Source organism: Odontesthes bonariensis, chromosome 5 (assembly GCF_027942865.1).
Source record: "Odontesthes bonariensis isolate fOdoBon6 chromosome 5, fOdoBon6.hap1, whole genome shotgun sequence".
Taxonomy (NCBI): Eukaryota; Metazoa; Chordata; class Actinopteri; order Atheriniformes; family Atherinopsidae; genus Odontesthes; species Odontesthes bonariensis.
In genome coordinates, this window is record NC_134510.1 from 21,219,061 (window position 1) to 21,237,962 (window position 18,902).

The window sequence follows — 18,902 nt, forward strand, 5'->3', positions numbered from 1 at the left end:
TCATGTTAAATGTGAATGTAACATTTAAAACTTTGTTTAATGAACCATACGCTTGGAGAAAATGTAATGTAATACTTATTATCATATAACACGACTGCCATTTTTTATACATTTATCAAGAAATAGTAGAGAAGTGATATTCAACCCCTGAACCCATATTTTAATTGGATTTTCTTAGTCTGATATTAAACCTTTTAGTCCGTAGTCAATGGTAACTCAGCTATCCTTAGTAAATGGCTTAACCTATAACTTTACTTTGTGTTGCAGCTCCCATATGTTTCCTGGTTTGCGCTTTATCTTTCCGTAGAATTCCCTTCAGAACAAACTGGGCAGGCACAGGTGTGAGCAATTAGTTGGATTCAGTAATGTACTCGCCCGCTCTCACGTCCTTTCTCTCCTGAGACCCAGACAGGGTCCATTGGGCAGGCAACAGTGCAATCAGTTTAATTTGGCCGCCTTGATTCATCTAACATCAGCCCATGATGCAAGTTCTCACTCCAATGACACGCTGCCATGCTCTTAGCTTAGTGCAGAAATTCAGGAAAACACTGACTCCATGGTGTCAGCCGCAAAAAAAGAGCACAATTCTGTGTTGTATTTCAATACTTAGGTTGCAATTATGGATATGTTTGTTTTATATACTCAAGCTATTTTTTTTGGTCTTGCTATGCTTATATGTTGTTTACTTTGTTGCCATGTTAATCCTTCTGTTGCATGTTTTCTTCGTATCTAGGTTTATGTAACTTCTAAGCTTTATTCTAATAGTGTATAATTAGGTGAGATTTTTCTATAAGCATATGTGGATTCTTGATTGTCTGCAAAAGTTAGTTCTTACCTTTTGCTGTTTCTGTTTTTGCTGAGTGAATGATAGAAATATGATTTTAGAGACCAGGTACCGAATTCGACCATTTATGATTTGATTATCTTTCAGCTTAAAGAAATCATCAGCGCTTTCCCCACATGAAGTACTGTTACTGCATTACATAGGTGTTTCCGGCAGTTCAGGTGTCACAATTACGAAGGGTAAATTTAACAGAACACTATTCACGACCTTTTAGAGTCTAATTAGTGTAACGACCTAACGACCTAACGAACACTCGACTCAACACTAGATTTGGTCGTCTGATGAAAAAGGAAAAAAAAAATAAAGAGAAAAAACAGTAACTTTATTGTTTGATCAGAGGCTACAAGAGTCTGATTCAGCACAAGATTAAGAGCTGATGGGAGCATCGGGAAAGACAGTCACAGTTACCAGTCAACAGTCACACGGCAGAAATCTAAAATGGAAATCACATTGGGCGCTGCAGAGCGTCATATGATGCCACCACAAAGATGATGGGCTCCAGGGTTCTTCGTCATGGGTAAGTTCCTCACAATAGCTGTCTATTCATAATCAATAGCTTTTAAAAAAGTATATATATTTTTTTTATCAGTGATACTTGTGTTATTGAAAGCAGCAGAACAGCCCACATTGCTGGTAGGCTGTCATAAAGCCTCCCAGTTGTTTTCCTTCTACATAGAGGATTGATTAAACTCACTACAATATGCCCTACATTTTATATTGTATCATCAAAGCTTTAAGATTAGGCTATATAGCACAGAAGCAGAGTAACTTACCTATATCCTGTGTAAGCAAGAATTTAAAATGTTGACAACACCCAGGACCTTGTCATGGTCATAGTAACTGCTGAACAGTAACGTAGTGGCTACAATCTATAGAATGTTCATTACAAATTTAACATGAACCTTTTAAACTATGTAACACATAATTACTATTACATTGAATTATACAGATATGCAATAACTGCCAGTATGTATCACTTCCAGCTCCAACTGGCATTGACGGAAACACAACACCAGTGTGTTTCTTGTTTGTTTGCACTTTAATAAAACATTACAAACAAGAGTATATCACATAAAAGAAAGATATAGAATAATAAAAAAAAAGATATATATATATACAATAGATAATAAATGATAAGCTGCAATGAATCAGTGCTGGAGAGGTTAGAAACCCTGGGAGGGCTTATCAAGAACCTCACCATTAAGATAAATAAACAAAATTAAATGTATCTTATCAGGATAAAACAACAAATAGATTAATGAGAGAAAAAAAAAAGAATAAAAACAACATCACAAAAATCAATAATCAAGCAATGAATCAGGAAATAAATTACAATAAATCAAAAGACTAAATTGCAATGGCAACTATCAACAAAAAAGAGAAGAAAAAGTATTAAGACAGTCCCATAGAGTACAGGTGATCTTTTAATTTCCTTTTAGAGATGGGTAGGGAGGGAGAGCTGTTTGTAAGGTGAACAGTAGCGGCTTGTGGTCTGGAAAATAGGCGGGGCAGATGATCTGCGTTATCAAAATGCAAGCTTTTATGGAGCATACGCAATAGGCCAATAGTCTATGCAACCATACGCAGGGGGGGATGCGCGCACTCGCATAAAAGTCTGCCATACAACAAACACAAAAGCCCCATGAAAATGAGCGAAGAGAAAGTTTGTGAAAGGAATAAATACTGCCTATGTTTCAATTAAATCAATCACAAAAAAAAAAAAAAAAAAATGCTTCATGTCACACACACCGACAGTGCTCCACATATCCCCTTGTCCCCCCGTGCCAGGTGATTGGAAGAGCCAGCATGGGAAACAGAACATTTTATTCCTATTGGAACAACCAGAGAGCCAGGGCTTTTTGTCATACCACGCACGGGAAAACGTCAGATTGAAAGACCTACCCTTATCCATTGTTTGCTGAACTATATTAATATCAGGTTTATGGGGGCCGAGGTTTTTAATAGCCAATTTTGTTCCCAAATCTAGTCTTTCAAATGAGTTCTCCAAGAGAAACTCAACGCTATTGAGTACAGGTTCGAGGCTAGCAGCCATGGTTGAAACTTCACCGGCGGATTGCTTTCACTCACTCTAGCCTACTATAAGACTGACTCGCTCCTAAGGTTGTGCAGAGTAAAATAGCAGTAGGCGGGACAGTGTGTAGCAAAGATCCTTACAACGTTTTTAGCTAGTCTTGGGGAAACCTAAGCTAGCAGACAAGTAACCTACTGTACATGTACGAAGCTGTCAACACATTGTTTACTGTCTCAACATTGCTTTGCTCATCAAGCTAAGATATTTCATTAAATCACTCCCAGTTTCCCACTTTGCAAAGACTTCGTTCACAATCACTTAAACTTTGTAAGATAGCAACTATAAAGTAAAATCTTTACCTACCACAAACGTGAATCCGGATTAAACAGCCAATAGCCTTCATCAAATCCGACATAGTTATCCGTTTTATCCAACAAGTTTGTAGGGGAATTTGGCGGCACTGAAGTTCCCACTGGCTAGATGGGCGGAGTAATATATTTCTTAAACCCTTTGAGTCCTTTCCATGTCCAGGGCAGATCATACACCTGCCCCAATAGCATATATACAGGCGCGCTAAATGTTACATGATATTATGCTAAGTAGGGGCCTACAGTGATTCTGATTGGTAGAATGTGCTCGAGAGTTTGGCGGGGCCGGGCTTAGCTGAGAGCAGACCAGGCATCTGCCCTGGCCAATGGCCATAGATCTAACGTTAAGCAGCCACACTGGAGGTAGGCCATATTTCAGCGAAAATAAAAACAAATTCCACTCGCAAAGTCCGTCACAAGCCACAATATGGTTTAATACGATTCCCACTGTGATTGAAGTTGAAATAAATATTTTATCTATAATTTCGGAAATGTTGGGGGTGTGGCAGGCGGGGCTCTGCCCATCCTGCCCAAATACCGCGGCCGCGGCTGCAGGTGAATATACTTGTTCTATAAAGTTACACCTTTATATTTGATGGAAAACTGTGTTCTAGTGGTACAACAGAGTGGAATATGAAGCAGCTTAGATTGTCGAGTTGTTCTGGAGTGAATGTTTGAGTTTTTTTTTAAGTATTGTTGGAAATTAGATGGAAGTGTGTGTCCCTGATACCGGACTTTGAAGACTAATATACATGTTTCCATAGTGTTAATGTTGTAAATGGACAATATCTTTGATTTGGAAAATAAAGGGGCAGATGCGACTGTGGACTCTGAACTAGTGACTATTCTGATGAAACATTTCTGAATTAAGTGGAGTTTATGTAAGTATGAAGGAGAAGTACATGCCCAGGCAATATTGCAATAAGATAGATATGGATATACAAGACTATAATATAACGTAAACAAACCAGACCAATTAAGGTATTTATGAACTTTCCTGATAATTCCCACAGATTTAGAATTTTTTTTTGACACATGATCAATATGTTCTTTCCACGAGCATTTTTCATCGACTATTACTCCCAAGAAGCAAGTGGAATAAACTCTCTGGATTTCATTTCCTGCAATATAGACTTTAGCATTATCAAATTTCTTCTTGCCAGCAAAAAAATGATATAATTAGATTTCTTTATGTTTAGCGACAATCTATTTGAAACCATTTTGAATAAGCTAGGAGAACTGAGTTAGCATCAGAAATGAGGGTTTTAAAGTGCTTATGGAAAAAAAACAAGATTTGTGTCTTCTTCAAATAAAATAGGTGATATAGAACTTGATACAGCAGCAAAATCATTTACATTAATCAAAAATAATAAAGGACCAAGAACTGAACCTTGTGCCACACCACAGGTCATAACCTTTTTGTTGGACATACAGTTACTAAAATAAACAAATTGACTTCTATTGACAACATAACTCTTGAACCACTTGTACACATCAGCTTGAAACCCATATCTAGACAGTTTAGACAAAAGGACCTCATGGTTCACCGTATCAAACGCTTTAGACAGATCAAGGAAAACACTTAGTGCAAACTCGTTGTTGTCTAGTGCAGAGATGATTTGGTTGGTGAGATGTAGTAAAGCCATATATGTTGAATGACTCTTTCGGAAGCCATATTGATGGTTATACAAAATATTGTTTGAATTCAAGTGCTGAAGAGTTCTTCTGTGTTCAAGTTTTTCAAGGATCTTTGAAAAACATGGCAATATTGAGAGATAGGACCATAATTAGAAAAAAACACTTTGATCATCAGCTTTGTAAATGGGACTAACTTTAGCTATTTTTAAGTCTTTTGGGACAATGCCATTTTCTAATGAGAGTGAAAAGATATAAGTTAATGGTTTGATAATAGAGAATTTTACCTCTTTAACAAGATTTGCTCTGATGTCATCATGACCTGCTGCCGAAGGTTTGAGTTGATCTATTATTTTAAGCACTTCATCAGCATAAAGGGGGATCAAAGCTGCTAAAAGAAGAGAAACAGCCATCGATATAGTCCAGGGGGCTTCCACTTGGAGTAGGAATTTTCCCTCCAATAGTAGATGGTAATCTTTCAATGAGGATGTTGCACTCAGGGCTGCAAGAGTGGGCACAGCTCTTATTTTCCACACAGAACCACAAATTTACTGACCATTCGTTTCAAATGGTGGCTCTGAAACTGTGGGCAACAACATATGTAAAAACAAGAGAAGATTGCTAGAAATGATCTCATTGCAAGACAACTGGCAGCTTATGCCCATTCCCACTGTGTGGGCTGACTTCCAATCAAAAAACTGACCTAGCTTGTCCCATGGGGGGTGGTTGTGGTTACTCGACATAACTCCGGTTCTATGTGTAGGTTGTAGTCCCTTGAGCTCTGAGGGTAAAAAAAAAACACACTACTGTTGGCAATGAGAAAGGATCCAGTTGGCATGTTTTAGTTTTTTTTTCCCTCATTTTAGAAAGATTAATAATTAGTGTTCTATCACTTTATAAAATAGCAAAAATCACACTGGCCCACATTTTATTTTCAAGGTTGTGGTCCTAATGATTAGATTACTTTAAGTATTTGGAGTGCTCTTTGCGAGTCAATGATATTCCAAGCCTGACAAGTTTCAAGCATATAGCATGTGTGCCAGAGGCTGATAAATAACACCCCATTCACTGCTACTGAGGTGCAAACCTTTGACCATATGGCATGTATTTGCCATGGAAGCACACACACACACACACACACACACACACACACACACACACTCAGTAGCATCTCCATTTACACATGTTCATAACTCTTTAATCAATTAGTCTGTGAATTGCATGGGAATGTCAGCTGGTAGTACTTAGGACACCCCCCATATATATATATATATATATATATATATATATATATATATATACACAAGCAGCTCACACTAAACCTCCACTGCTTCCCCGAAAATCCCCCGATGCCTCCTTTTCTTCATACTCTCTGTGCAATATGTAGATTGGGCCTAACTCTGCTGACAAAAAAAAAAAATTAAATTAAGATGTTGCACAAATCTGGCTGAGTAAGCTTAAAATATTTAATGCATGTAGTTTGTATTGTTTATGGAAGCAAAAATGTACATATTTCTTTCCATGTGTGGTCTCTTATATTCTTCCACTTGTCTGAAAACCGAGCCACCCGCCCAGCACACCCCTTCCGAACCACCTTGTGATATCAGAAGTGCATAGACATGTTCAGGCCATAATGTTCTTACTGTTTTCACCATTTATGCAGCCTGCACACTCATTTACATAACCTTGATTATTTTATTTTAGTCTGTATGTGAGTAAGTGGGTATATGCTTGACTGTGAGAAAGTGGAGGTAGAGAGAGACAGGTTACGTAGGTAATTCAGTGGTCCTTGGCATTTTTAATTTCTGTTGATTATGACAGCTTGTGCAGCCTGGCTTATTTGTTATTATGTCACAATGTCGGTATGTGTTTATTTTATTAAGGATTATAATGAATGGATCCATTAGTGTGCTGATTTCAGGAATGTGCAACTCTGATTGCCCATTCAAGTTTTTCCCACCCTGTTTTCTTAGGGGGGGTGCCATGTGGCGGAGAGGTCTTATGAATTATAAAAAATTAAAAAAATCCAACCACCCATGTGCAATTAGTTTCTTTATGTCGCTGGCAATGGGACAAAAAGTATTCCATAACGGTGTTTGTTATCCTTTTCAGAAAAAAACTTCACAGTGCTGTGCTTGAACAGTTCACAGCAGCAAGAAAGACATTCATCAAAAGTGGCTCCACTCTAAAAGTGTTTGTCTTTGGACAATTTCAATCCTCAACAGATTTCCAGCTCTCTGTTTAGAATCTGTCAAGATGAAATCAAAAAAAGGCAAATAAATATTTTTGATCAAATCACGTCATTCATCACACAGACACGGGCTCCCTTCAAAATGACACAACAGATTAACAGGCTGGAATTGCAAACATTTTCAATGCAGCTTTGATTCTGCCCATTCTCCTTTGTCTTTGCTAGTTTTCTCACACTTTTTGCAATTAAGCAAGAATTTCTTTTGAAGCTGATTGCTCCTTCTCTCGCATTGCTTTTGTCAGTAGTTATTTAAATGAGAGCACAGTGACCTGGCATACCACCCTGTACTGTGCCTGCTGTGTTTATACCACAGCTATAGAGCATAAACAAAGACTGTTTAATTAGGTGCCTCACACTTTATTAGTCCCTAACTCATACTTAATGCATACACACCCACATTCATCCCCACTGACTACACACAACACTATTGTGTAAAAGAGTGGCTTGAAAGGAGAATAGTTAAACTGCAATGACAACCGACCTGTGTGTGCATGAGCTTATGTTTGTGTGAATATGTGTGCTTTTTTTTAAATGCTGACCATGCAGAACAGCTTGTTAAGAATCATGTTTTGTTGGCCAGAAATCAGCAGCTTTTTGCTAACAGCTTCTTTTTTTTTTTTTTGTCAGGATAACAAAGTGGAGCTGAAATGTGCAACATGTAAAATCTTAAACTTGGGGAACTACCCCTGACTTTAAGCAGATGCAGGCACATGCTGATGTTTCATTGCTTAAGTGCTTGTTTTTCTCTACGTTACCTCTTCCTTTGTTCCTTTGACAACGCTGCCCCAGCAGACTCTTTAGGCTGGTCACCATGGAGACTCACCCTCAAGTGGCGCAGAGTAAAGCGGGTCAAGGGAGGTCAAGCCGAGGGACTGTTTGGGCAAACGGAGCACGCTTCATTAGGCCTTTTGGCTTAGGGTTCATTAAAACTGCAGGAGAGGACATTCCAGGAGACTCTATTAACCAAGCAGTCTTGTGACACGCTGTCAGGCCAACAGCTTTCAAGCATCTTGTGTTAAACCAGCATGTCCTCTTCACCCCCCACCCACCCCCAGCACACAAACACAAAGACACAAAAGCGCAAATGCATGCACAGACAAAAACAAATGTAGACTTCATATACAAATGCACAAACACACTTGGAATCACATGCGCACACGCGCACAGCCTCCCGACCCCCAATGTTTTCTGTGACTCCTCTGCCACACTACTCCACACTCTCCTTCACACAATAGCCTCCATCTGTTGGTCCACTCAACTTTCCCTGGTGGTCCTCGGGGGGTTGTGAGTTTGCAGGTGGAGGGAAGCACAGTCACCCCGTCATTGCTTCAGTGACACCTCCAGATTAGGAAAGATACTCAGAAGTAGAGCAGTGAAGGGAAAGGTTGAACATTTTGGGAGTTGACTTGAATCGAGGAAAAAGAATATATTTTGAGGGGATATAGTAGTTGAAGAGGTGGGGGTGGTTGTGGTGTAAAATACTAAGAAACCACTTGCTGGGTGGAAGTTTAATGGTTGCAAATTCAGCGAGAGACACCTTAAGAGAAATTTTAAAGTCAGAGATGTATTTGGCAAGTAACTACCATTGAATGTATTAAGATTATTAAAAAACATCAAGGGGGAGCACATACAAGCTATTATGGATACAATGACTAGGTAAATCCAACTGAGCCACAAGCAATAAGTAAATCAAAGCATTTTGCTCAAATCAAAATACAAGTTCCGGCTGTTCACTGTGATCCTGTCAGATCAGTGTTTTTAGCTGTCGGCTGTATAAGCAGGTATAACTGGATTATCCTTGTGTTTTCGTTGGCAAGCCTTATCATGCGGGCTCCACGGTTGGTCAGTTCAAAATGGGCTGATTACAGTTTGCAGAGAGGAGGTTTAGCCTAGTTTGGGGTTCTGATATGTTAATTAAAGTGGATTTTCTGAAAATGGGACAGCCAGTATGGCGGACACCACCTCAACAAAGCCTTAAGCCCATCTGTTGGCAGAGTTGTATTTGGGCCTGCATTTTTTTTTTCTGCAGCCCTTTGTACTTCTATCCCTGAGAACCAAATTGAGCCTTTCAAATAAGAGCATACTGAATTTGAAAAGTGAGGTCAATGTGTCCTGTGATAAGTTTTGCAAGAGATGAGATTATGAAGAGACCACAAAATTCCTAGCTGAAGAGACTCAATGCAGTCAGACTCCAGGACATGTAATGGAGATTGGTCCAGAGCAGAAAACATGGCACTGTCAAAATATAGTCTCAAAAACAGTTAAAAGCTACACAACTGCATTCAGCTTAGAAAATCCTGACATTCCTATGTTTTGCAAAAAAACTGAAACACAAAATCGATGTTTGCATCCACATAATCACTTGTAATGTGGTCAAAGGGAATGGCCTGTGGCATTTGTGACACAAGGTGGATTAGTGGCTGGTGGTTGGGGCGGAATATAAAGGATTGAATTGTGAACTGGAAAAAGCCAAAGTTATCACTGTCATGCTCCCCATGTCATGAAATTTTGAAAAATAGACCTTTAAATGGAACTTTATCATGATTAACGGTAGTAAAATACTAAACTGAGGTACCAGTGGTTTACTACTTCCCCTTTAAACCACTGTTTTTCTGGGGAAAATATCATACTTAGAACCTCACTTCAATCACCTGACAGCTGTAGTTACTGGTTATTTTTCATACTAAGATTTAGATCTGCAAAATGTGTTAAGAACAAAAACGTTGTGCAATTAAAGATTAAATGATATACAGAGCTTGTTTTTATCAAATCTAAATTAACTTTCTTTAACAATGGTTTGTCATTTTTCACAGCTCCACAAATGTGTGAATTTGCTGTTGTGACTTTCATTGCTCATGTTCCATTACTTTTGTTTGGACAAACATTTTGAAGGGGTCTCAGATATATATATATATATATATATAATTTTAATTTTGAATCAATCAGCTGAGAAAATGAGCAGAAAATTAATGACAACAATCATAAGTAGCAGCCTGACATTTTGAGCTCCACCTCTATCGATTGCAGCAATAAAACAGTTTTTCATTCAAATCTATATCATTACGTGCATTATGCAATTATAAAAAAAATTAACTATAAAAGTTGTAGGCGGCGAATTTCACCGGAGAACTTGTGGAGGAGCATATGCTCAGTGTTGTTTCAATATTTTTGCTTCAGTGAAGTCTCACTTTTCCCCATCACTGATAAATTAAGACTTATAATGAAACTGACCTAACTGACTTGAGCTGCAGAAAACCTTCCCTGACTGAAGCCATCTCAGATATGAAGTTTAAAGACTTGCCGTATTGAACGATCATCTTGATTATCAACATAACTGGTCCAAAGTTTTCAACATTACATGAAAGTGCAATGATGCACATTATTAAGTCTTAACAGGGAAGCAGTGCTTTAAAACCTGGGATGAAGCAACCATATATTTTATACACACACACATACACACAATGGTGATCCCTGTGCGTAATTTTTTTCTCGGTTTCATTGTGTACTTCTTCATCTGTTTAAATTGATGAGGTGCCCCTGGTTTAAGCCCTTTGGATGCAAGATGGTGTAATTTTTCTACTTTGCTGTCATTTGTGATTGGTTATGTTTAGGTATGAAAAAAAAAAACGTTTACCTGGTTTGGGTGCAGTAAAAAGATCAAAAGGCCACATAAAATGTTGCCATGTCACAACTTCCGAGCCTGGGCACTGGGTAAGAAGTTTGCAACGCTCATTCAGTGCAGTACAGGCCCCTGCGTGTACTTTGAGACACAGCTCAAATCAACTCTACCAAAGACAACGAATAGCATTCATTTCAAACCAGGATGTAGGGTCTTCGGTGAATTTGACCATTAAAGAAATGAATAAATTCTCTACAGCACAAAGCAGAAGTGTGAACTTCCACAGCCACGCTTTGCAAGAGCAGTATCTCACATCATCTCACATCATCAGCCACAGCACTGTATTATTAAGAAATTACCTGGCTAGGTTACAATGGCTAACCTCTGTGATTCGATTCCAAACACCCTCTCTGTATAGTTCATAATGTGTTATGAATTCCTATTCTCCTGAGGCAAAAATTGCAAATTTGTCACCCCCGCTGTTAATTCTATTGCTGTGAGGACGAGGTGAGGAGGAACATGACACCTGACCTCAGCTCAATATTGTTAAAGCTATTGTGATAGGAAGTATAGTTCAAGGATAGCAGAGGAATGGGTGCAGTCTGTGCAGTTTCTTTCATGGATGATTTAGAAGCACAAATATGTTTGTGGGGGCCGTCTGCATGTACCTGTGTTTGTGCATACAAAAGTGTAAATGTGGGTGTATATGATAAAGGCAAAACCTAAATAACAGAACACCGGGGGTTTGTTATTAAAGTGCCCTTCAATTGCTTAATAGTTATTGTTAAAAGCTTGCTTGGATCCATTCAGTACCGTTTCTTTCCACACTCTGTTTTTGCTCCCATTTTATTTCCCCCAGATTTAGCTCAGTTTCATCTGCTAATCCTTCTGTTTTGTTAGTGACACTGGGAGAACAGCCTGGTCTGGGTGGCTCAGCCTTGCCTGTCAAAGCCTATAACGTCTCACACCAGGATCAGGTTATTGCCTTAGTCCTGTGTGTCTTTATATTGAATTCTGTCTGTTAGAGCGCTCAGGTGTCGTGTTGGTTTATCTGCACCAGAGTGTGTGTATACGTGTGTGCGCGCTTGCATGCCCATATGTTTGATTATGTTGTCACTGTACATGGATCGTGTGGCTCTGAATAAGTGCATGTGGCACATGAGAGTGGATATAACAATTGCCTTTTCTGACCTTAAATTTCATGTAGCCCTCTTGTGTCTCTTCCACCCTACCGCCCCTCCACCGACATATTTTCCATCGCCACGGTGGGGTGATAGACGGCGGGGTGGAGACGGCGGATGTTAAAGTTTGTGAGCCATAGACAGACGGCTCTGCATGAATATCGGCTGCGCAAAGTAAGTGCTGGGAATTGGATGAGCCAGAGCGAGGGAGGCGTCAGCACTTTCCTCCCGTGCATTTTCTCTCAGCCGGATTGAGTCTTATTATCTGACCCTGCTCCTCTTCCCTCAGTGACCTAATAATATTGTTTCAGCAATCCTGTCCAGCCTCTGACCTCATGACTTCACACAGGAATCTGTGAGATGAAAAGAAAGAAGCCTGATAGCTTTGAAAATTTAGCTTCTTCCATGGCCATGTTTTAATTATTGGGACCATACACTGTGAAGAATTTCACAGCAGAATACAAGCAAAAAGAATCATCATCATTTTTCTGTTACTTGACAGCTAATACAGTCAAACTTGATTTAACTTTATAATACTGTATATTGGATTGCAGTGTATGATAAGTATAGATTTAACTCAATTTCACAGAATAAACCAGGATGTTCCAGTTTCTTTCACAAAAGGCACTAAAGTATACTATCTGCTACAATTTTATGGAAATATACATACAAATGTTCTGATATGAATCACTAATTACCAAGAAACAATGCATAGTGATGGTATTGACAACAGTGCACAAAAAACATCAATGATCAACTACATAAAGAAGCTGGCATGTACAATTGTTGTGAAGAAAATTCATAGTAACAAATAAGAAAAGTAAGAATAGTTGCTTGTATTTTAAATTTCCTTTATGTTATGAAATATCTTGTGTGGTATTTGGACATCAGCACTACTACACAAACTTCTCAGATTTTAAGTTATGCAAAATAGCAAGCAATATGATATATATCAATCTATTTTTCTGGTTTTTATATCTAATATGTACTATATAGTTCCATCTATTGTAATCCTTTTCACGCTGCCCACTCAACGCAGGGACCATCACTGTAATTCGTCAAGATTGTAAGGTACAGAGGCAGAATAAGGCGACTGAAGTTGGTGCAATCTATGAACTGGCAGTGGATGTTGTCTCAGGGCTGAACCAACTTACCTGTGAGGTGGGGACTTATATTTACACCTGCCAAGATAAATCCGTCTTGCTTATGCAGCAACACTCCATTGGATGGGGTCGTAGGTTGCTACCTGTGTGTAGTGACAGGTAGTGTAAGAAGTTCAATTTTCAAATTAAACAAGGTGGTCAAAATCATTGAAATAAATGTGTGTATGGGTGTTAATAGAGCCCGACAATAAAACAGTCATGTGTAGATAGATCTTGGTCTGTCACATATATATACAGTATATGTACACAGTGATGTATATAAATAGATTTACAGATTTACTGTGATGGTCCCTACCTTGAGTGGGCAGCGTGAAAAGGATTACTAGAGATGGAACCGTATAGTACATATTGCCTTATAAAACAGTAACTGATAGATTGTTTTCTACAAAATAGTGGTGAGGTTGCAAGCCTATTTCAGGGCCAACACAAAGACAGGACAACGATGGATGCTTACACCAATACCTCTGGTTAGCTTAGAATCACCATTTAATCTAATATGCATGTCTTTGAACAGTGGGAGGAAACCAGAGCACCCAGAGAAAACCCACACAGGCACAAAGAGAACATCCAAACTCCACAAAGAAAGGCTTCGTTCGAGATTCAAACGTGGGATCCTTTTTGCCATGTGGCGACAGCCCCTTTGCTTCCAGTTGTAAATGTCATTTGTTGTGCTTTACAAATAATATATCACACAGTGTAGTTTGTGGAGCAGAGCGCCTGTGAGTCCAATGTTTAAAACATTTCCAGCACTGTCAGTAGCACGAGTAGCGATTGAACTGTAACCACATCATGTACCAATTCCGGCACACGGCCACAACTGCAGACTACAGCAGACAATCATGTGTTGGTTGGTTGTTGGTTTCCCCTACATTGAATCTCTGTCGGGAGCTATACTTTTACTGAAAACACTTTTTTTACACGGATACATTGCAGTTTTCTTCTGTTATTAGCTAACAAGCCAGGTTTACAGTTGACTTTACATGTAAAAAGATGAATATCTAAGTGTAATTTGTAATTATTAAAAAATACAGCCAGATAGTGTAGTAAATGTACAGCAATTTATTACACTGCAGCAGCATATTTATCTTTACAGTCTGACTAAAGGTTACTGCAATTGAATTACGATGATATAGAACTCCTGACACTGTGTAAGCGCCCTAATACTCTACATTACCCAGACAGAGATATATGTATTATCTCGTCAACAATGGCTCTGTTTTGGTCATCAGTATCTGCTGTTACTAGCGGAGTCAAAGTCGCAATATCTGTGAATTAACCAGGTTATGCAGGAGCTTGTTAGGCAGCTGAGGTAAATGTGGGAGATTTGGGGAATAATCCCTTTCCAATCTGGACACCACAGCTGGTTGTCTCAAGCCTCTCTGTTCCTCCCAACCCAGATGCACACATTTGCAACAACACACATGCCCTGCTCTGAACTCCATGCTTGTGCCAGCAGGGACAGCAAGACAGGGATGGATATTGATGGGAACAGCAAGGGATATGTTGGTGTTTTTAATTGGGCTTCTCCAAATCCCTCTTAACTCCTCACAAATGTTCAAATGCTCCGGTTTCACTTGGTCCACAAGTTATCCAAAGCAGCAATTTGAGAAACTCGGAAGCAGGAGGACAAGTTTCCTGTCCCTAATCAGACTTTATCATGACAGACTTTTTGGAGAAAGGGATTAGGCAATCATTGCAGACATGAATGTTCTCTCATCTCTGTTTGCTTGTGTTATTGTATTGAAGCTTGTAATTGTCCTCTCTGGGTTCTGGTGATGCATGCTCATAGTTTGCGGTGCCTGTTCAATCTCATTCTTCTGTGGTGGACTGGGAGCCAGATTGGCTATGGGGAAAAAAAAAACATGTTGACCTTGTCTACAGATTTAGAACACAGAAGCATCACTGATATGGCAGCTGTCCTGTGGCAGGCAGCAGAAGTCTGAGCTCCAATCAGATCATCAGGTCAGATGGCTGTAGTTAATGCCAAATCTCAGACTGAATGTAATACTCTTCAGCTCAATGCACCAAGACAATTTTGTAGGCCGTTGTTGCAGCCCTCAGTTTTTTTCAAGGGTTACCGAGCCACACTTCCTCAGAACTCTGGTCTCTCTTGATATCTCCTGTTTGCCTGTCTACAGTTAGCTACTGACTGCAAGCTGTCATATTCATTTTATAATGAAGCAGGTTTTTTTCTTTTGTTTTGACAAGTCACAGAATCTGAGCATCCACCTTGCTTGTGGCAACTGAGATCATTTGGCCACCCTCTGCACAAATATTGCACACACCCACAGGGATGCACACAAACTCAGATTTACTAACATGTCACTCACCGTCCGGTTCCTCTCCACATTTCTAAATCAGTCCCCTGGACATGAGCCTATCTTTCCCATTTCCATGTATTGTGTTGCTTTTTCGCTGTCCTTATTGCTTTCTTTGATTAATCTTCCTGCTTGCTTTCCCTGACGCATGAGTCTGACTTTGTAGACTTCCTTTTGGTTTTCAAAAAAACTCTTCTTGTCAGCCTTCCTTCCGCCCATCTCCCCCTTTCCCCGCTCGTCCCTCTTCTTCTATTCATCACTCTGCAACCCATTTTACACTATCTTTCTGCCTTCGTCCTCCACCCGTTTCTCTCGCTCCATTACCTTGCTCATCTGTGTTCCCTTCATCTCCCTCCTTGCAAGTCCAACCTCCTGACATGAATTTGTTTCAGCCCCCCTCTACTGTATTTCCCTCCTCTTCTCTGTGTCTTCCCTCTTGCCATTCATCTTCAGGTCCTCTGTCCATCTCCCTCTCTCCCCTCACCACAATTCCGTTCTCTCTCCTCACTTACTTTGTCTGCCAGGGAGCTGCTCCACACTTGCTGACAGTGCTGTTTGCCTGAACTGAGTGCTCAGCTTCACAGCCCCCTCGCCTCCCATTGCGGCCCCCTCCACCTCTCCTTCTCATCCTCCAGATTCTTCCATCCTTTCCTCCTGAATCCCACCTACATACCCCCCTTAGGCAGGGGAATTAACCTTCCAGCCCAGGGCTGCTGGGCTTTAATGACTGTCTGTGGGGCTCGCTTTGAGCTGCTAACAGCTGGACCACACACACCCAGCTGCACTGCCTGTGCACATGCACCAAAATATAAATCATGTACTCACAGAGTAGATACTGGATAGGAGTAATGTACAATATGCATCATACATTCCATGAATTTGTGGAACTCTGTTTCCTTATTGTGTGCAGCAACAAACAAGGGCGTTGTAACTGACAGCAGTTGGTCTTTTATTCCTGCATGGCTGACCCACAGCCGAACAACAGATACAGCGGTGCAACTGCTTCAGTGTTTACATTGAGAAAATAGCTGGTCCACCATGTCAGAAAAGAACCACATCACAAGTACAGACTATCAGAAGATCAACCGATAGATAAATGTACCAGAAAAAATAAACATGACCTTTAAGTTGCCATGCCAGGAGAGCTTTCACTATGTTTCGTTGAGCAAACAGTCTCCAGTCACCATTCAGTTGGAAGTATATAATTGACAAAAGGGGTGGAGGGGCAATATTCAGAAAAAAATATTCTCTGGCCCATCTCTTTCTCCAGCTCTGCAGCAGAGCAGAGCAGCCTAGCAGTATTCAGTATAGAAAATACAGTGGTGTGGGTCGTCTCCATTCCATTCATTATGTATGAGAATAAATGTTACAAACTGGTAGCTGTGAAGACATCCATGTTGCATTTGGATCTTTGAGGGTTGTTCTGCTTTCTTCAACCCGGCAGAATGTAATGCTAAATAATGTGATCCATGAATACTGCACAAGAAGACAGAATAGTAAGAAACTGCTGCCGTGTTCCTCTGCTCCCTGGCTCACCGCAGCTGCACCAAGATTTTGTAGGTGTTTGTATAGCTCTACAGATTAAAGAGGTCTCCTTCTTTTTAAGTAGTCAGTTATAACTGTGTGGCTTTATACATACCTTTTGTTTAATCTTATTAGCATCCATGACAATGTTGTTGTTTATGCTCTTAATTTTACTGCTCTGTTGGTCCCCTATAAGGAGTGCTACCCACGCTTCTCATATACACATACCTTCATTCTTCTGTCTGTTCTATTGCTTCTCTCCCTCTCTTTATCTACATGCCTGTGTCTTAGACTAAGGAGTGAGAGAAGGGGAGTCCCATTGGCATTCTTTAACATCTCTGTTGCTCACTTGTGTTCAGAGAGCCATCTATAGATCAGGAGACAAAAAGGCGCCCCTGAGTCTTGGTGTCACTCAACAGGTAAGCCATTGCTTTCTTTCTCTCATGCAACTATTCAAAGATTTTTTCTTTTTTTTCTTTCTTTCTTTTGTCTTTGAAGAAGGAAGAACACCCTGACTGTGAGTGTCTGCCTCATGCCTTCTTGCAGTGCATTCTAGGAAGGCAGGTGTGCTTCAATTGCAGGAGGTTGAAACAAGGTTTTCTTTCTAAACTTTTTCCTGGTGAAGTCATTGTAATCCAGTGAACATCGACATTTTGAGCTGAAGGAACTGTAGACTCTGCACATGAACACCTAAAGTTACAATTGTCCTGGACTTGTACATTGACTGAGCTGATACAATTAAGCACGTGTCACCTTTTCTGTCATCTGTTGAGGACATCTCGACAGATCCTACTGATGGAAGCTATGTTTAAATGCACAGTCAATGATTTGAATCGCATTGGATTATTTTGACAATCTTTAAGAAAACCCTTTTGACAGCAGTCCAGTGTTGAAGCAGCAGCAGTTAACAACACAGCCTTTATTAGCCTCAGTGAGTTGACCCACAGGCAGCTGATGAGCTAGGTAAGAGTTTCGGGTGGCATTAAGATGTTGGACCATGTCTGAATTGGATGTCTGCATGAAAGCTGAAACTTCATTTTCTGCACATTGACTGATTTCATGGGGTTTCAAGTTAAATTGGCCTACCCTTGAGTGTATTGAGTTGTTTGATGATGTTTTGAAAGATGCCATTAAAAAATCTACCTGTCGCGGTCACGCTGAATGGTTCAGCTGCAGGGACAGTGGCAGCCTTTTTCCACTGAGAGAAAAAACAAATTTCACATCAAACTTTGCAATTTGCATTTGTAAGAAGCTGGTGAAGAACAAGGTCACAAATACCTGTGGCAACGAGAGCTGCTGGGCTAACATATGTCTCTTTTTTTATATTTCTAGATAAAATAGCCATTATGTCCGGTATTTTTCTAATGTTAATGTTTGAATGACGTGTTACACTTATTCCATAAATATTACACCAGCAGAGACTTCTCATATAGAGGCAACAAACATGTATAATTTAATGAGCATTCTTGGGCCTGGCTATATTTTCAAAGCAATTAAGGAGGTTGTTTAACTTGGTAATGGGAATGTGGGGCGGTCAGGCAGGCTGTGTCTGTTTTCATTAAGAGTCCCAATGAAAACGGTGACTCATGAGGCCAGCAGCGACCTTTTCCGTGTTGGACTAACATTTCTCTTCCTCACAGTAAATGCTTGATGTTTGAGCTCCAAATCCCAGAGGAGGAAATGAAATTTTGGCCTTTTTAATCGCTTTGCAGACAATGAAGGAAATTCTTTGCTTATTATCGAGAGATACATTGCAATGGATACGAGAAAAAAGTAGCGGCATTTGGAAGGATAAATCGATTGTCTTTGTGTTTACGCACATGAGGCAGAGATAAAGAGAAGATTGGCATGTGTAACCTCACAAAAGAATTTCTATTCAACAAAGAAGGAAATAATTGGCCTTGTGTGTTAAAAGAGTATACTGGGGACTCTGAAATTCACAAATGTTTTGAAAGCAAAAAATAATT

General features: G+C 39.9%; 1 protein-coding gene across 1 annotated transcript in view; it reads left to right on the plus strand.

The window, feature by feature from the left end:
- The first annotated feature begins 1,357 nt into the window (after window positions 1-1,357).
- Window positions 1,358-18,902, plus strand: part of nphs1 (NPHS1 adhesion molecule, nephrin) — a 57,068-nt gene continuing 39,523 nt past the window's right edge. Inside the window, exon 1 of the mRNA XM_075466491.1 lies at window positions 1,358-1,361. Within this exon, the coding sequence (XP_075322606.1) occupies window positions 1,358-1,361 (4 nt within the window). The remainder of the gene's footprint in view (window positions 1,362-18,902) is intronic.